This window comes from Paramisgurnus dabryanus, chromosome 18 (assembly GCF_030506205.2).
Source record: "Paramisgurnus dabryanus chromosome 18, PD_genome_1.1, whole genome shotgun sequence".
NCBI classification, from domain to species: domain Eukaryota; kingdom Metazoa; phylum Chordata; class Actinopteri; order Cypriniformes; family Cobitidae; genus Paramisgurnus; species Paramisgurnus dabryanus.
The window spans coordinates 2873614-2893715 of NC_133354.1; the positions used below are offsets into that span (position 1 = coordinate 2873614).

The 20102-nt window shown below is 37.1% G+C and overlaps 1 protein-coding gene across 1 annotated transcript in view; it reads right to left on the bottom strand.

Moving 5' to 3' along the window:
• The window catches only part of ap3b1a (adaptor related protein complex 3 subunit beta 1a), an 89650-nt gene extending 69910 nt beyond the window's left edge, over positions 1-19740 (bottom strand). The window contains exons 1-8 of the mRNA XM_065243909.2: positions 19472-19740; positions 11442-11517; positions 10320-10394; positions 8823-8918; positions 6833-6993; positions 6682-6748; positions 1826-2008; positions 1138-1287 (exon numbers count right to left, since the gene is read on the bottom strand). Of these exons, the coding sequence (XP_065099981.1) occupies positions 1138-1287; positions 1826-2008; positions 6682-6748; positions 6833-6993; positions 8823-8918; positions 10320-10394; positions 11442-11517; positions 19472-19599 (936 nt within the window). The 5' untranslated portion in view covers positions 19600-19740. The remainder of the gene's footprint in view (positions 1-1137; positions 1288-1825; positions 2009-6681; positions 6749-6832; positions 6994-8822; positions 8919-10319; positions 10395-11441; positions 11518-19471) is intronic.
• Positions 19741-20102: the final 362 nt, after the last annotated feature.

A 20102-nucleotide genomic window follows, 5' to 3' on the forward strand; every position in this document is an offset into this window, starting at 1 on the left:
TTAAGTAGCAGTTGTAACAATTGTCTGCTACAATGGCAGCGAAAGCTGTTATCGTAACAGCCTCTGGTACTCCTCAACTATAAAACGCAATTATCTAAAAATTTGGAATTTTTAAAAAACCTACCCATATTTGAGAGGTGATGAAAAGAAAACAAATAAAGGTAGAATGCAGAGGGTCTGTAGTTTAACATTTTCCCCCGCCACTGACGAGTTATCTCGTCAATTAAGAGAAAACATTTGCATAAAAAAAGTGTGCCTGATGAATTTTTATGTTAATCTGTAATACTGCGATTATCAACTAGATGGTGCAATAACCCAATTTATAAAAACCTGCAGCAAAAAAGTTATTTACTAATTTTAACTCTGTGCATGTTTTAATAACCGTTTTGAATCTATTCTGTAACAAAATTCCAATTATTTCAGCTTTTTGCTAAATTTTTTTTAAGAAAAATACTAATTTAAACTCATTTAAGAGTCTATAAGCAGAGAAAAAATCTAAATAGGATGAAATGTTTTTTTTTCCGTTTTGTTTGTTGTTTGTTTGTTAGAAATGTTCTTTCATTTGATATATTTGTATGTTTATATATTTTTAGAAGAAAATTTTCCTGTAAGGTATTTTGCAAAACTTTTGTAAAAATCACAAAAAAATGCTTGCGGGCAACTTTTCAAAAAATGCCTGGCAAGGAATAACTTAATTTGATATATTGCATGTTTATATATTTAAAGAAGAACATTATCTGGAAGACATTAAACATTTGTGAAAAGCATAACATATGTTGGCGATGGCTGGCAACTTTTTAAAAAACGCTGGCGGATAAAAAGAGTTAATCTTTGTTAATAAATTAATAGGAAAATACTATGGAAGTGAATGGGGCTCATAAACAGTTTGGTTACAAACATTCCTTAAAATATCTTCTGTCATGTTTATCAGAACAAAGAAAAGTATACAAGTTTGTCACAACATGAGAGTAAGCAAATGATGACAGAATCTTCATTTTTGGTGAACTATCCTTTTAAATGCCGATAAGCTTAAGCATTAAAAACGTCTTGAAACTGATTCTGATGCTATAGCTGTTTTTTGAACAAAGATATGTGTCAAGTGTGTGTAAACCACAATGAAAGTGTGAATTTACTTACAGCAGTATTTCTGCTCTGTAACAGTGGTTTAGTGTTTCTCAGCAATAGTCTGTGGTCAGGGTCCATGATGTACGGCTTGGACTGGTCCACTTTTTTCTCTTCATCTGAATCATAAAAGGCCTTTTCATTGTTCTCATCAAACATGGCATCCTACAAACATACAAAGACAAAAGAATGGACAAATGTATCACTATATCACTCGAATCCAGAAATAATTAAGGGAAACACGTGTGACCCTGTCTGTCTAGATTAGGAGCATCAAAGTTTGATTTTACCTCCATCTTTGACATGACCTTAATCAGGCAATATTAAAGATATCAAGGATGTGTCTCATGGCGAACTGTTGAATAATTTATTTTTATTTACTTTGTCATGAGAATGAGATTAGAAGTCATCGATGTGTCATCATATTTGAAATGAGTGCTTTTATGTGTCATATTAATTTCAGTTTTGCTAAATAAGACAAAAAATATTTGTAACACATTTGTTATTACTTATATGATGGATGTATTTGCTTTCTGGAACATAATGAATCCTGTGTAAGCCAATAAAATGACATCAATCTGTGTTCATGTGTATACATGTATAGAACTGGGATGGCATGAGGCCAAGTAAACGATAACAGAATTTTTATTTTTGGAATCCTCTAACTACTGATTAAAGCTAAAACACACAAATGCTAACTCACCTCTTTCCACGGGCTGACAAACTGTGTCCTGGCGTAGCGGGTCAGCATGTGTATGATGACAACCTGACCCCACTCCTCCACATCCACCAGCAGGTTACACAGCTTGCGATAGTTCTTATGGATCAGGTCGATCCGGTCCGGACACACCTCCTCGAACGCCATCACTACACTTCCTGCTACCAGCTACACAAAACATGCAACGGTCAGGAACAGAAATTAAAACCAAGAAATTCACACTTAAAAAAAATATATATATATATATAATTAATAAACAATATTTTGTGCATCTTTAACTCTTTCCTCACCATTAAAAGAAAACGTTTCCCTGCCAACGACGAGTTTTTACGGCAATCCATATTTCCACTATTATCCACTAGGTGGTGTGCAAACACAACTTAAAAAACACTGAAGCATCCACTGATCCAAAAACAGAATAAACTTCTGAACCGTTGTGATCATCGCTCTGAATCTGATCTCTAACACAAGAATCCTTCACAAAAATGCAATTATCTCAGCTTTTTGCTCAAAATTTGTATTTTAAAAGAGAGCCTACCCATTTTTGAGAGGTGATAAAAGAAAACAAATTAGTATTGGATAAAAAAAAAATTTGAAAGCAGAAGGTCTGTTCTTTCATTTGATATATTGTATGTTTATTTATTTAAAGAAAAACCTTTTCTGGAGGCATTAAACTTTTGTGAAAATCATAAAAATGCTGGTGTTGGCTGGCAACTTTTTTTAAATGTTGGCGAGAAAAGAGCTAAAATTTTAAAATTATGACTACTATACATGTGTGGTAAAGTCTAAAGTAAGGAGAATAAACCGAGATTGAAAACAGACATATAAAAATCCCACGCTTAATGCAATAAAACAAGCATGTAAACTAAAATAAAAAGAGAGAATCAAAATAGAGAGTATGGGAGGGATGAGAAAAGAGAGATACTGAAGGCCTCTCAGGATTTCAGAGACGTGCGTTTGCATTCATTGGCTTACAACCAGTATAAACTCTTGAACCTACAACAAATCCACACAGTACGTTTTATTACACTAACACATACACACGCAAAAAACAACAACAACAAGCATCTTCACACATTCACTAGTACACTATGTGTAAAGTTGGTTTAAACAGTGTGCAGACTCACACCTCCACAGTTTCGGTGTAATTATCACTCACCCATTTCCACTGCAGCAACCCTAAAGTTGTGCTTGAGGTTTATAATTGCAAATTAAGCTGATTAGGTTATATATGCCTCGTAATTACAAACCTCAGTGTGCTAGCAAAACAAACAGATGCTTGGAAGATGACAACCTGTTCTGCTTTCCACCAAGCTAATATAACACACCACTCTCACTTTAGATTAATCAACTACTGTATACCAGTGTGAGAGAGAGAGAGAGAGAGAGAGAGAGAGAGAGAGAGAGAGAGAGAGAGAGAGAGAGAAGAAAGAAAAAGAGTGAGAGAGAGAGCGAGAGAGACAGAGAGAGAGAGATTCATTTATCGTAAACTCTGAGAATCAAATTGCATTTAACCGATCACTTTAACCCTCACAAACACGGCCTAAAATTAACTTTTCACGAGACCTACGACAGAGAGTGAATTAAGAACATTTACTACTAAGAAATATTTCCTACTAGCCTTGAAACCATAATGTTATTTATAGTTCATTATTTACATGACTACATTATATTTTTTATAGATAATTTACTTAATTGTTAAAATGCTTCTTTTCTTTGGTGCTTTTAAAACATTGCTTTGATAAAGTTACACCATGTGTCAACAAAGGCTTAGCCAATAGCGCAACTTTGCTTAAAAAATAGAAAAGGGATGGGGCAAAAGTGGAACTCGAAGTCATTTGTATTTTATGCAATCTGATGCTTTCTTTCATTGTGAATTTTTTTCATTATGAGATAACCCAGCCTTGATTTAAAAAAGGGACGAAAGCAACCAGTTGGTTTCAACCCAACCCGCTGGGTGGCTTCAACCCAACCCGCTGGGTGGCTTCAACCCAACCCGCTGGGTGGCTTCAACCCAACCCGCTGGGTGGCTTCAACCCAACCCGCTGGGTGGCTTCAACCCAACCCGCTGGGTGGCTTCAACCCAACCCGCTGGGTGGCTTCAACCCAAAACCCAAACCAAAATGCTAGGAAATGCTGGGTGGTTTTAACCCATTGTTAGGTCAAAAAAGGGACAACCCCAACTAATTGGTTTGTAATTTAACCTATGGTGGGTTGTTCAAAACCAAAATGCTGGGTTGTTTCAAACCAAAATGCTGGGTGGTTTCAAACCTAAATGCTGGGCGGTTTCAAACCTAAATGCTGGGCAGTTTCAAACCTAAATGCTGGGTGGTTTCAAACCTAAATGCTGGGTGGTTTCAAACCTAAATGCTGGGTGGTTTTAACCCATTGTTAGGTCAAAAAAGGGACAACCCCAACCAATTGGTTTGTAATGTCGCCTCTTATGGAACGGCTGAAATTCCACAAGGGGGCGCATTTGTTCCTCAGACGTTGCACAATAAACATGACATCCGAATATATTCATTATAAATCATGAATGAAAAGTGAGATTCGAACGAATGTCTGTTAGTGAACTTATTGTATACACTATTTATATCGTAATTCGGTCAGAAACTTCAAGATTGTGAGATGAACAAATCGTTTTGGATTAAAAGGCTTGGATATTCCATTTCCTTGGACTTTTGGGGATTTATGAACAATTTGTTTTGGACAATTTCACCGAAGCGGATAAAGGAAAGATTTTGAAGGTAAGTAAATATCCTAAATCGGCGCCGCCCGGTTCAGGTAACTAACAACTAGATTACAGTTTTATGACTGCTAAAAATCATATTATGCTTTCTGTGTGCGCTTAATGGAATCCCGAAAGTCTAAGCTTTACAACGATGTGCCGCATGACCGTATATTTTGAAGATTTAATGCTTCAAAGTTACAATGATGTAATGCAGCCTCACGTGCAAGGGAGGGGGTGTGCCGTGTACGGCACAGTGTTCCTTATCAGGTTAACCTATGCTGGGTTGTTCCAAACCAAAATGCTGGGTTGTTTTAACCCATTGTTAATTCAAAAAGTGACAACCCCAACCAATTGGTTTGTAATTTAACCTATGCTGGGTTGTTTTAAACCAAAATGCTGGTTTGTTTCTAACCAATATGCTGGGTTGTTTCAAACCGAAATGCTGGGTGGTTTTTACCCAGCGTTATGTCAAATATGAAAATGTTCTGGGTTTGTCACTTTTTTATGCAATGCTGGGTTGAAAAAACCCTGCTTTTTTATATGGAAATGAAAAGAAACATATTAGATAATTTAGTCACAACTGAAATGCCTGAGGCCTTATTTATAAAGCATGCGTAAGCACATATTTGATGATGAAGTGTACGCTAAAAGTCTGTTTGTATAAAAACTGTCTTTGATGTGGAAAAGTTATTAGCGCCATGTCAGGGTCTGAGCAGACTGACACACTTTTGCTTGTCCGATTGCTGCAGGTTTTTGGAAATATTAGCCATTCTTGCTGCTCGAAAAGCATTGACAGGTGCTCTTTTATATGTCAATAAAATTAATTAGGCGGAAATCTGCAACTGTTCAGGTAAGCTTATTTCAAGGGATTTATAGATTTTACTTTTGAAAGTAAGGCATACGTGGGTTTTCTATGCATACATTCGTTTTATGAATCCTACGTGCACGCTTTTGCACGTCAAATTTAGCAAGTTTTCTTTGCAGCATTTTATAAATAAGGCCCCTGAAATATTGAAACTCTTTGTAGTTGTGACTCGCATTATTTTGCTTTACTGTTTATCTCCAGCCAGTCAACTATAACATGGTTATAAAGTTACACGCTAGGTTATACACTCGTATCTTTGGTCCATCTTTTATACCCGTCTGTGTCATTCATCTAAGAGACCTTCTGCCCGGTCCTGAATTGCCAAACAAGAGCTCCAAGGTAAACTACATCCACCATCAACAAAGCTCTTACACACACAAACACACACACACAGTATCAACAAAGCTTTTCCTTACACACACCTCATCAACAAACCTTTGCTATCTCTGCTGCTTGACAAGATCTTAATGGAAAAATCACACTAGGCAAATGGTTCCTCTAATAACAATAAATTTCCTGTAAAATTATGAAGGGTACAGGACGTTTCCCAGGATCCATTTGGTCATGAATTCTAATTAAGGCCGGGGCGCAGTGACGGCGGAGGAAACGGGGAATGCTGGGTCATCAGCACGCGGGGAGAGAGACGCCGTGATTGATGCCGTTCCCGCCGTCGGACCGAACGCACACGCGTGCCCATATTTCTTTAACATGCAAACATCCCAGCGAGCTCCCTGTCCGATCTGCCTCCCAGGAGATGCACACCAGCATACAGTGAAAGCGTCGTAGTAGTAAATATTTACCACTGCGCAGATATAGTGACAATTGGAGGGGCCGTAGATGTGAAATACAGCCCCGCACTAAAAGCCTATGAGGACAATGCTAAACTGCGGCGACGCTGGCTGAATCTCTGCGTCTTGAGAGGCCGTAACTCAGATCTGAGACCAGCGGCTATGTCTGGGCCTGGGGGACGTGTTTTATGATAATGCGTTTCAGAGACTGAGGCCTGGTGTAAATGTTTGCCTGTTTGGGGATGGTATATTTTACACAGCAAAGCATTTTAACCGGAGGGAGGGAGATGGAAAACAGAAATGATAGAGATGGGAAGAAACCTTGTGTTGTTGCGCCATCTGGTGGCTGATAATTGCAAATAAAAGGTAAAAATTTAGCTAGTCATTTTTTGATGGTTTTCTATGTAAAAACAAAAGTACATTCTGTGAAAATGTAAAATGTAGGTGTGATTCTTACAGTGCTTTTGTCTTTTAGGAGTTTCTCAATCACTTCAATTAAGTGCTCCTTTTGGTCCGGGTCCAGACTGAAAGACACAAGCAGATGCAACCTCTGTGAGATGTCCTAAAAAAAACATTTACTCCCTTTGTACGTGTGTGTACACATTTACCTGTAAAGTTTCTGGATGGCATGAGCTGCGGTTTTCCGCACGTAGGGCGAAAGATCGGTGGACGCCTCTTTGATGGCCAACATCATGATGGGTACAATGATGGGGACTCTGATGCTGGAGAGAACCCTGAGGGCGCTCGCTCTGATCAACTGATTTGGATCCTAAACACAAACCAGACACCAATGCAACATTTTATAATAGCGTTGAATTACAGCATATGAACAAAAAACAAGATTTAACCCTTTAACTGTCACTGTGCTACAGGTGGGATGTTTGGCATTATATGGTTTTAAATATGTATCGCTGAAAAGCTCTCAGAATGAGGTTTACATATTTCATCAATATTTTTCAAAAATAATGACTTAGTAAGATACATTTTTTAAATATCCTATAAACATGACATAATCTTGACAAAGTTTTTGAAAATATTGTTGAAAAGCTCTAAGAATTTAGTTTTTATATTTCAAGGCCATTTAAGGATATAAATTATATAATGACAGTCATTTAGTTAAAAGTCATTGACCTCATAGGAATTCATATGAACTATTATATATTTATATATCAAAGCCATTTGATGATAGACCTTGCATAGTTAAATTTCATTGAACCCAGAGGAATACATATTAATTATTTGACATTCATAATTCTAATATCCTTCAAAATAAATCTATAAATCTTAAAAAATCTTGACAAACTATATATTATTGGAAAGCTATAGAATGTAGTTTTTAATTATAAAAACCTTTTTGCATTAAATATTTCCCCAACAATTCCGAGTTATCTTGTCAAATAATAGAAAACATTTGCATATACCAAAACGTGTTTCTGATTAATTTTATGCTAATCTGCAATACTGCGATTATCTACCGAGCCCCTAAGGTGACACTGGAGTAAAATTAAGATGAAAAATCTAAAGTTTAGTTTCATGTGCTCATGCAAAACCTTTATGTGCAGATTTTTTTTTAAAGTCTAGTTTGTGTGCACACGTGAAACTATCGTGTGCGCACATAAAACTATCGCATGCGCAGTTGAAAGCGAAAGTTTCACGTGCGCACACTATAGTTTCACGCGTGCACGCTAAACTTAACGTGATAGTTTCACGTGCGCACCGAAACTAAACTTTATGTAATTTTTTCTCCATGTCCCCTTAGGGGCTCCATAATTATTCACTAGATAATTAATTATAAAAAAAATGAAAGCAAAAAATTCTTTATTATTTTTACACTCAATGTTTTGGTAATTGTTCGGAATCTGATCTCTAAAAAAATCTTCTTCATAAAAATTTAATTACATTAAATTAAAAAAATTCTTTTTAAGAAAAATACCCATGTTTAAGAATTTATAAGCAAAGAAAAAATATAGATAGGATGAAAGTTTTTTCCCCATTTTGTTTGTTTATTTATTGTTTGTTTAAAAGCAGAGGGTCTGTTCTTTCATTTAATATATTTTTATGTTCATATATTTTTATATATTTTCCTGGAAGACATTTTGAGAAACTTTTGTGAAAATCCCAACAAATGCTGGGGGGAATGAGTTAATAATAAAGCAGTGACAGTCATTTATTAATGTGTGACAAGATTATGCAGCAAACCGTTGACACCTAGTGGCTGTTGTTGGTAAAACCACTAAAATCCGAACTAGTTGAGGCTTGTGGCTTTATTTTTGTAGTGTTTTGGGAGTAAAACATTTTCATTTTATGTTTTTAAATATAAAATACATTCTTTATTGCATAATTTTTATTTTCTAAAATAAATTTAAATTGCTATAACAATTTTTTATTTGAAATATATATATATAACTCCAAACGTGTCAGTGAAAAACTTTTAAGAGAGACCAAGATTTTGCTTCAAGACCAAATAATGGCTGAGGTACACAACACCTCTGTACCTCCACACTTAAAAAAAGAGGGGTGATAGTTAAAGCTTTAAGCATGGAAAACGAGTAAAGGGAGGGGCAAATGTAGTGGAGCTTAGATGTGGGCGGAGCTTACCTTGAGTGCCCGCTGGAAAGTGCTGATTGACAGGAGGGCAAGGTCCTGTTGCTCTTCGGCATACCGGACGAGGTACACATACACAAGCTTCTTCAACTAAAACACACACAATATTATATCATTATGCGTTTGCCTATATAGGTCGGAGGCAAAGCTTTGGGTTTTATATTTGTACGTTTAAAGAGAAACCTAAAGAGAAAGGCGTGTTAAAGCTTTGTGTAATAAATCCATCTTTTCAGAGTCTAAGTTTTCCCATCTCGTACCGCACCCGACCCATCCTCGCCCACATCTCAAAGGTGAGGGGTCACAGGTCGGCCCTCCACATAATTTCGTCCAGCTCTCGAGGTGACGCGAGGTCATCGGCGATAAAAGAAAGTCGCGGCAAAGCGCTCCATCATCATCACCGCAGTGATTAGCAGGCAAATGGAAAAACATTACTCACTTCATAAAGAGAGACATTACCCATCTGCCCCTCTGCTTAATCACATTTACATACAGCGGCCTGCTGATTGGGGATTGGAGCATCCGCGCGCATGTTAATTAGATGCCTGCCAAACGAACCGCTGGCATTTATGAGACGAAATTATAAGAGGAAAAGAAAAACAAGACGTGTGTGATTCAGTGTATACTTTCACATGCACACATGTTGTGTATAATTGTGCGTGTGTATGTATGCGCGCAAACCTGCAGTGAGTGGATCAATGCTCTCAGCAACAGCACCTGTGGCCCATAGAGAGCGTGTGTCTGTGTGTGTTTTTGTGTGTGTGGATCAATGCCAGCGTCGCCATGTCTTTGAGCTCCAGAGACAGGCAGCGTTTGGCACACAGCTGCCCGGTACAGAGAGTCAGACGTGGGGGAGAGAGGGAACGTGACTGCGCCCGTGGACCACTAATTACACACGGGCCCTCAAAACACCAGCAGTCCTCTTCAGCCCGGACCTCGCCTCCAAACATTCCTCTTTCTGCATCTACCCCCTAAACATTCGCTCTCCATCAATACGGGGCTGCCCTGTCAGACGCCTGATCAAAAACAATGTGCTTCAGGGTCCCTGTCCACAGGGGCCCACGCCGCAGCAGTGCGGTCTGCATTCAAGGATCGATTGTATTTTTAAATCCAACCAGAACACAAAAACACAGCGAGGGAAATGAATTAAACACACTTTTAGTTATTTCAACCTCTTGCTGAGAAAAGACAAGGGGTGTTATTTCTATAAACTGATTTTGCACTGTGGTAGACAAACCATTGTGTGTTTAGTTTGTGTGTTTATGTACTGTACAGTGCTTCACAAATTTTTTAGACCATCTCAAAGATCATCCAGCATCATGAAGTGTTTTAAAGCCGCAATATTGTGCAAAGATTTTTAGCGGCATCTACTGGTGAGAATTGCAATCAACTGCTCACCCCCTCCTTTTGAAACGCATAGAGAAGCTACGATATTAGGTCATTACAAGTGAGAGATCTCAAAAATGTGTGCGCGTGTTGTGTAGACGTACATACCTCAATGTTTTTGCTTGCGACGTTCTTCACCACGGCTGGAAAAAGTTCAGATGAGTTCTTTCCTTTGGCAATAAGCTGAAAAAGACAAAAACACATAAATGAGTCCGAATGAACCAGCATACAGTAGAACCCAAACTGAGAATTTTTTTTACATATTTGTTAAAGGAACACGCCGACTTTTTGGGACTTTATCTTATTCACCATATCCCCCAGAGTTAGATAAGTCCATACATACCTCTTTTAACTCCGTGCGTGCCGTAACTCTGTCTGATGCACCCACCGCTAGCCTAGCTCAGCACAAAGACTGGAAGTAAATGGCTCCAGCTAGCATACTGCTCCCAATACGTGACAAAATAATGTTAACATTTTTCTATTTCTATGTTGTGAATAGCACTGCTTCATCTTCTGAGAATATAGTTCCCAGTATATACGGTTAAAAGATGGCTGTGTCTCATATGACCTTGTTATTTGTACACTCTGTGACTATACAAATCACAACATATAAATAGGAAAATGTTGGCCTTATTTTGTCACGTATTGGGAGCAGTATGCTAGCTGGAGCCATTTACTTTCAATCTTTGTGCTAAGCTAGGCTAGCGGTGGGTGCATCAGACAGAGTTACGAGACGCACAGAGGTATGTATGGACTTATCTAACTCTGGGAGATATGGGGAATAAGCTAAAATCCCCAAAAGTCAGCGTGTTTCTTTAATACTAGTAAAACTAAACAGTAGTCAACTCTAATTCATGGCTTATTAGTTGAAATGGCAACAGATCGGTTCAGCTCTTGAGAGACTAAAACACTATTTAAACATGAAGAAGTCCCACAATCTACCTAAAATTCAGACTGGTCGCTGTTACTAAGGAAACGGGAATGGCAGAAAATTTATGGTATAAAGATATAAAGAATAAAACGAAATAAGTTGAGATATGCCTGCCCTTTAAGCCCTGTCCTTACATGTTTTATCCCCAAATCAGGATTTATTTTATGTAATTTACGGTTTAAGCAATGATCCCATTTCGACTGCCATTAAGAACTTTCTGAAATATGGCTATAGAAAAAATGAATGATTGTCTCAGATATAGACACTCTGTTCTACACAAACATACACGTATGACCTACCCCCACTATCCTCTTCATAGCATCTAGTTTCTGTGATTCCTTGTTGCTCTCCAGCATCTCCTTCAGATCTTCGTTCCTGCAAAGAAACAAATTTAAAGGTGACATAGAATGATTGAACAGGGTATTTATCCTTGTTCTGTGATGTGACATCTAGACAAAAAATTTTTTGTTTGGGTCTGTAATGCCTTAGAAGCTTCCTAAAAACCTCTCTCAGATAGCTCTACTAGGGTGGGGGATTTTAAACAAGTGGTTTTGCACCTATTTGTCTCCCCCTACTGGCTTAACTTGCAATCTCATTACTGATTGGCTGACTTTGCTGCCACTCAAAAATGTAGCCAATTATTTTAAAGTGGAGGGGCAGTGAGATTCCTGTGATGTCATAAGCATCAGTTTTTCAAATTGGGCCGTTTTCTGGCTGACATTTCTAAAAGAGGAATTTCTATGAGACTGAGATGTTTAGTATGTCTAGCACTTTTTGTATGTTCGTGAATGTGGGTAGACTACAATTATTCAACAAAGACAAGGTAAAAATAGTTTTTCATTCTCTGTCCCCTTTAACATTAAAGATTCAGTTTACTTACAAACTATTCAACTAAGAATAGCAAAAAAGCATCTTTTTTGGGCACTTTAAAATACTTCCGATATGTTTTGCCAAGCATGCACACCTCTCTCTCTCTACACTGGTTGCTATTTGATGGCATCATCAAAACCTTTGATCTTTTAATTTATTCGGCCGAACACTAAAAATGTTTCTTTTGCCATTTTTGGCAGAATAGCTTCAGTTGCCAAATAGATCTGACCAAGTTTGAAGGGGAAATGCGATATGAATCAAATAATGCAATATCCCATACGCATAATGCTTGAAGTTTCTAAAATCCATTTAAAATGTATAAGAATATATTTAAAAACGAAAGAAAAAAATATATAACCAGCAAACATGTTTCACATTGATTTTTGGAAAAGAAAGCATCATATCTTTGCTGTCTATCGAGCTAAAACTTAGATTTTACATAACTTAAAATCATTCAGTTATTGCAAACCATTGCAATATGATAATTTTGGGTATTTCAATGCATCTTGCTGCCCTGTTCCTAAACATTTGGTAACATTTTATACATACAATGAAAATTGCGATATAACTTTACAATAAGGTTGCATTTGTTAACATTAGTTAATGAATTAGCTAACATGAACTAACAGTGAACACAACATTTATTCATCTTTTTCATCTTAATTTAAGCATTTACTAATACATTTTTCAAAACAAAAGTTGTACCCGTCAACATTGGTTAATGTACCATGAACTAACACGAAGAACTGTACTTGCTTTAACAAAGATTAACAAATGATGAAAAAAGATATTGCTAATTGTTACTTCGTGTAAGCTAATATTTATATTTTTACAAATATAACCACAGGTTATATACACATGACTCCGACATATTACATAACTAAAACAGATGAGAGTCTGGAGTGCCTAAACATACACACATCTTGCCAATCTGTAAAACTGTCACCAATAATTCCCACAGTTACATTTGTCTTATGCCATAGTTTGGACGAGTTTATTATTATTATTAATATATTTTTTCCACATTACATTAAGAACGAGTGTTTCAAAACTTTTGATAAGAAGTGTGCAGATTTTACATCATTAACCTGACCAAACAAACAGATGACAAGAAATGTTGTAACCCATCCAGGAATGGGAGAAAGTATTTAAAGTATTTCCAAAAACAAATACATTTCACCTTTAAACTAAAGAAATAAACTATGAATTACCTTTCATAAAAAAAGACTGCAAGATAATTTCTCATACCCTTTGCAAAGTTTCTCCAGAGAACCACAGCTGTGGTTGTCGGTGAGGGCGCGCTCCTCTAAACTAAGATCGGATCTCACTGTCAGCTGAAGGTTTTCGGCGGAGACGAGAGCGCTCCGCATCGCTCCAAAAGCTTCAGAGCGCAAACTGGCCAAAGCTCCGTTCATCTTTGTAGCATGAATGTCTAAAGATCACCACAGCGGGACGGTTATGAGTGAATTCGAAAGCCTGTTATACAAACTGAATTCATTCAAAAACTTCATCCCAAACCATCTCGAGAATCCATGAGACCCCCACTGCCAAAATGGTCAGGAAGTGCAAACGTTTAAGATGTCAATCATTCCAAATCAATCCAATGCAGATCATCAAGCTTTAATCATTTGTTTTTCTTGAAAGAAAAAGGTCACAGCGCAAAGCCACAAATGCACAAAAAAAGCAGCTGTGAGGAACAAGACAGCACTGTCCTCCAGTCTGTCTCGATCATCTGGTTAATGATGACCACGTGTAACAATTGTAAAACCATCCAGTGTGACCATCACACATCAATTACATCCACGAGGGCTCGGAGACCAGGCTGCACACCAATCAACAGATTCTCCCAAAAATAATTTGTGTCCATTCTGGATCCACCGAGATCTAATCCATGTTTTACAGAAACAGTATGAAGCCACAGGTGCCGCTGAGCATTCTGGGATATCTATGCATCTTTAACCTCACTGGGGTGGTTTTCTTCGCGATCCTGGTTTTGTATGTTATTAGGTAAAGAAAGTCCAGTAAAGTAGAACGATTATGATGTTATGAAACCTCATGTTCTTCAGCACATCAACTCCTGCTGAGGTCATTCACCACATCTACTTCTATCAGAGGAAGTGTACAGACTTTATCTTTAGACTGCGCAAACATTTCAGCAGAAGCCTGATCTACACTTCTGCTCGTTGTTCATTCCTGGTCTGCTGTTCCTGATAACGTCCAGTCCGGAATAACTTCCACCTACCAACCATAACAACAAACTCACACAGAAAAGCCAAGGAGGTAAAGGATGTGGGAAGAATACTTGATGTGGGTTGCCAGAGACTCTCTGTTTGAGGGATTTTTTTACGCTCTTTGTTAAGTGTATGAACATAATACGTATATAAGCAATAAACTCAAGACCATCAAACGTGACACCAAGACCAAAGACTGTTAAAGGGACACTCCACTTTTTTTGAAAAATGCTCATTTTCCAGCTCCCATAAACATTTGATTTTCACCATTTTGGAATCCATTCAGCTGATTTTAACTTAGCATAATCTATTGAATCTGATTAGACCATTAGCATCGCGCAAAAAAAATTATCAAAGATATTATTCCCATTTAAAACTTGACTCTTCTGTAGTTACCGTGTATTAAGACCGACGGAAAATTTAAAGTTGTGATTTTCTAGGCAGATATGGTTAGGAACTATACTCTCATTCTGGCGTAATAATCAAGGACTTTGCTGATGTAACTGTGCATTCAGACCGCCACCAGCGAGAGCGTCAATAAAAGCTCTGGCTGCCCTGACAACGACGCTAAAGAAAAGTTGTAGTGGACGCTCTGACGCTCGAATGCATTCTCTGAACTCCTCTCAGGCGGAGGTTTCCGCCTTCCGATTGGTTGCCGGTGAACATTTCCGCCTTTCGATTGGTTGCCGCCGAACCGCGTCATATCTCATTACCATAAAGTTGAGCTGATTTCAACTCTCCTCGACGGTCACGCTGTACATGACGCGCCGCTGCTCGCCGGAGCTCATTGAAAATGAATGACTTCCGGCCACTTTGAAGCTCTCGCCGGTGGCGGTCTGAATGCACAGTAACATGGCTGCAGCAGGCGTAGTGATATTACGCAGCGCCCAAAAATAGTCCCCTTGGTTACTATCAATAGCAGAGGACTATTTTCGGGCACTGCGTCCTATCACGGTAGAAAATTTAGCAAGTTATGGTTATTTAAAAGTGCATGCATCATTAAAACACAATGCTACGAGTGAATGAGCTGACTGAGACAAGATGGCCGCCAGGTGCGTACGTCGACATCTATTGGCCAGCAGCGCGGGCGAGACATCTAGCCTTTATTATACATATCTATGATCGTAGGGAGCATAATCTAGCAGGGGTGCTTTTTAGGCTACATATGTTACAGGTGTAGGGAATAAAAATGAATGAAGACTTCTAGTCACATTAGCATGTTACTTTACCGGGCACTTAACCCTTTACTGGGAATTTAGTTATAAAAAAGACCTCTTTTTTCCCTTCTGCTTCAGTCATGTGAGAGAGCTGATTCAGTTAAGTCTAAATAACATTAACCTTCATTATAATGCTTGCCATACACTCAAGGAAGGAAAGAAAACCAGCACATGACAAACACAAGAACACATGTCATTCCTGATCCCATAACTTCAACAGAGACCAAGCAGCATAATCTGGAAGCAGGAAACAAAACAAGATTTAGCAGAACTGTCTGACTTTATTTCTGGAGTAACAAATGATCTAATTCTCCTGTGTCCCATCAGATTAGACAATTAACAGGATCATTTATGCAGGAAACACCAACAGACTTCCTATCTAGAGAGGTTCTGGTTTGGGATTTTGTAATTTCACAGAGGCTTTTTTTTAATGCTATTACCACATATGCTGAGTGATGTTCCTAAGGGACATAAAGAGACTGCAATGGGCATTAGACATGAAACCTTGTCTGGCTTTCAATATATGTTTAAGATAAACACAGATGACCCTACAGTTCCTCGAGTCCTTGAGTTTGGGTACCACCAGCTTAGACAAACATAACCAATAACAGAGTCTAAAACAAACCTGTGGGATCCAAATATTTAGTATAAAAATAAAGGCAGTATAAGCAGGAGACATTTTTAGGATAAATGCTTATATACAACATCATAATATTAAGCAAGGAAGCCAACTTTTTTCTATAAATACAGTAGTTGAACAGCGCTCAGTGATGACTACTGCCCCCTACTGGAGAACGAGCTCTATGCCTCCAGGATTCAAACAGACTTGACTAAAATAAATTAGAACAAGTATTTAATACTCCTTTAAAGGAAATTTTTACCCAAAAATGTCAATTCTGTCTTCATTTACTCACCCACCCTCAAGTGGTTTTAACCCTGTATAAATTTCTTTGCTCAAGTAAACACAAAGATATTTTAAGAACACTCTTAAAACGGAGAAGCTAAAAAAAACAACACAATCAGTGTTAACACACTAAATGCGTTGTCCCAAACTAGAAAAATCTCTGTGTTATTATTGGAAGAACACATTTTGTGTTACTTTTAACACATCTTGTGTTGTCACTTTTATTTATTTAACACAAAATGACTCGTAAATTGTTAAAATGACACATTCAAATACAAGCGTTTTTTTTGTCATATACCCAGTGAGGAAAGCTGGTTTCCCTGAGTAAAGATTCTTACTTTGCTGTCCACAATTAATGCCAAGACTATACACACATACACACATACATACATACATACAATGTTAGAAACATAATAATAAAAACTAGGGGTGTAACGATTAACCATGCAAATGCGAGTTTTCTGTGTCTGAAACCGCTCCCTATCCACTATATATATAGTGCACTATATCGGGTGTCGGCCATTTTGTAGTGGTGTCCAAAACCTGAGTGAACAACTTCATTCCCCTACATTCATTCACTACTTTTTACCCACAATGCACTCTGATTTTGAGGGTACATTCCATGTACACTCGTTCACTCATATTTCCCATGATGCAACGGGAGACGAACGCTTAACTTGAATCAGCTGAAGGATACTGACAGTAATCACCAAACATTTAGGTTTATACACTTTTGTTACTTCTTGTTGTCAGTTATTTTCTACGTTTTGAAAATAAACAAATGAAAAACAATTGTGTTATCTTTTATTTAAAATCTAATACACATTTTTATTAAACAAATAATAAATAAATAAACAGCAGTAAATACATATTATAAGCAGTTGTTTTGCTCTCTTTATTATCAACTAATAGAATAAACATGAAAAATGTGAAAAACAGTAAGAAAGTAAACTTCACCATTTCACAGCACAATCAATAAAGCCACACAGGTGTTTATGATGACTCTCTGCGACAGCTCTCTGACGCATGATATTTACGTCAGTGTCCGAAATCGCTCACTCATTTTCATTTGCTTCTTCCCCATATAGTGGACTCAATTTTCATTCCCCATATAGGGAATAGTGAATGAGTGAACGAGGGAAAGGTTTCAGACACAGCTAATGAATGAATTTGAATGAATTACGGTGAAATCCCGGCACATCCGAACGCCAGGGGGCGCTCTCATGCAGAAACTCCCTTTGTGCCACAGAAGAAGTATCATTACAAATGCTATTCCAGGAAATGTCTACAGGGATATTTATATCGCTATTCTTCAAATTGTTTCATGTATTTTCATGATAATAAAAAATATTTTGAATGACTTTTACTTAACGAGTGTTGCTTTTTTTAAATGCACGTTATAAACGACTCCGACTCTTAATGATTTAAGATTGATAAGGACTTCCTACTGACCAAATGCCGTAGTACACACACAAGCTGTGCATGAAACAAAGAAACGCAGCCTTGCAATTCAGAATCGATTTCAGACAGGCATTTTTAATGGGACATGCGATTGAATCGTAACATCCCTAATAAAAACTATAAGAATTTATTCATAATGTGTTGAGTAGCATAAAAAACGTAATGCTTTTATAGAGTGAATGTTTGTAGGCAGATCTGGGGCCCCATTGATTTCTATAGTAGGAAAAATAATTAGAGGTAGACCAAAATCGGTTAAATGGCACCAATAATTAATTGGTTGAAAAATCCATGCCGATTGTTTTTCCGAGTGCATCATATCATTATGAAGTAATTCATTTGCTGAATAGATGCATTAGCAGAGAAACAACAGCAGAAACCTAGTTTGTCATCAAGGCTGACAGGACACTAATATTAGTACAGTTACACAAAAACACACGCAGATAAATTCAACCAAAATGATAAATGTCATGATTATTACTATCGATTTGCATTAGTTTATTTCCAGCTGGTTACTTTTATCCATATTTTAAGTTAATGATGAGAGAAACTATATGCAGCTGCTTGCTACATTAACATATCCAACAAATTCAAAATCTAATTTCAGTTCTTTTTTATAAAGATAATCATTAAATGTTTAAACAGAAGTATTTACTTCAGTACTTATTAAGATAATTCATATATTTATACATTTATTCCATTTAGCACATTTTCATGGTTCAGTACTGTTGTTTTATTACTTGCAATACATTTCAGCACTGTTTCACTTTGCGTGTTATGTTTTGTTTTTACCCAGTATTGGTTGATTAATTGTTTATCAGCAAGTCAAAAATGCAGCACAAAGTTAAAACAACTTGGTTTTGCAAGTCAATTCAACTTACTATTTTTATGTTTTGGCTTAAAAAAAGTTTACATAACTTATAAATTTAAGTTGAATTTGTTCTGAAAATGCTGCACATTTTTTTACAATGAGAGACCAACTTGGTTATCGGTATTGGTAAAATCAATAATACTATGGAAGTGAATTTGGTTATAAACATTCTTTAAAATATCTTCATTTGTGTTTAACAGAGCAAAAAAAATTATACAGGTTTGGAACAACTTGAAGGCAAGTAAATGATGACAGAATTTACAATTGTAACTGTGCAAAAAACAAAAGTCCTCCCAAAACAAATATCAGCAGTCAACGCACCAAACAAAACAGATCTTACAGCATATGTAAATTAACAATGTTTGACTTAATTGTTTCATATCTATATATTATTTTTCCTGCGGAACTAACTTACATTTTTGTTGGTTTTATTTTCTGTGGCACACAAAAGGAAATCTAAGACAGAGTAAATTACTGACAGTCTCTCAGTCTCCATTCATTTTCAAAGAGGTAATTCCAGAAGATGCTTTAAAGGTAAATATGCTGCTATGAAACTTTTTGATTTGTGTCAGTGCTGTATGTATGTATGTATGTATATGTGAGACTGAGTTAAGTGTGTATGTGTTGGTATACAGTATGTGTGCATCTCTTGTGTGCAAGTATGTCTGTTTAGTTGTATGTACTGTATGTGTGTATGTTTGTACGAGCGTATATTTTGTATTTGTGTGCATGTATGTGAGTGAATGAGTGCGTACAGTATGTGTTTGTGTGCTCTTACTTCTTAAACTCAGCGCTGAACAGACCCATCTTGACGGTGGTGCTTGTGGTGCTGGTGCTCTCCTGCGCCGCGTCCACTCCAGACTCCACCGAAGTCTGATCATTATACGACAAAATGCTCGCAGACATCTTTTAAACTCAGACTGATCTCTGATGTGATTTAACGCTGTTTATCTTTTGAACTGAAACGAAAAGAAAAACTTTTAACTCCTGACGTGCAACTTTTTCCTCCTTCCACGCAGACACGGAAATCTGAGCTGGAGTTTAATCACGTGACAATCACATGACAGCCGCGTGACGACGACTAGAGCGACTGACACAGGCACGCGCAACAAACAAATGTTTATAACATTTAACAGACGTATATTGTCTTCATATTAGGCTAATAATATTTCTGTCCTCTTGCTAACCTGCTTATATCAGTAGATTTAAAGAAAATTATCATTTGAGCATTTTTGAGGGCCATAAAGTTAGGTTTCGAGTCAGCCTCACGCGGAAAAAAAATACATTTCTTTGGCCAAAAATATGTTTTAAAGAAAGTACAGCTTAGTTAAATTTATTTTTGAATTTGAATATATATAGTTTAAGCTTCTTATATTAACATATATTTAAAAGTATTTTTCAGGGACAAC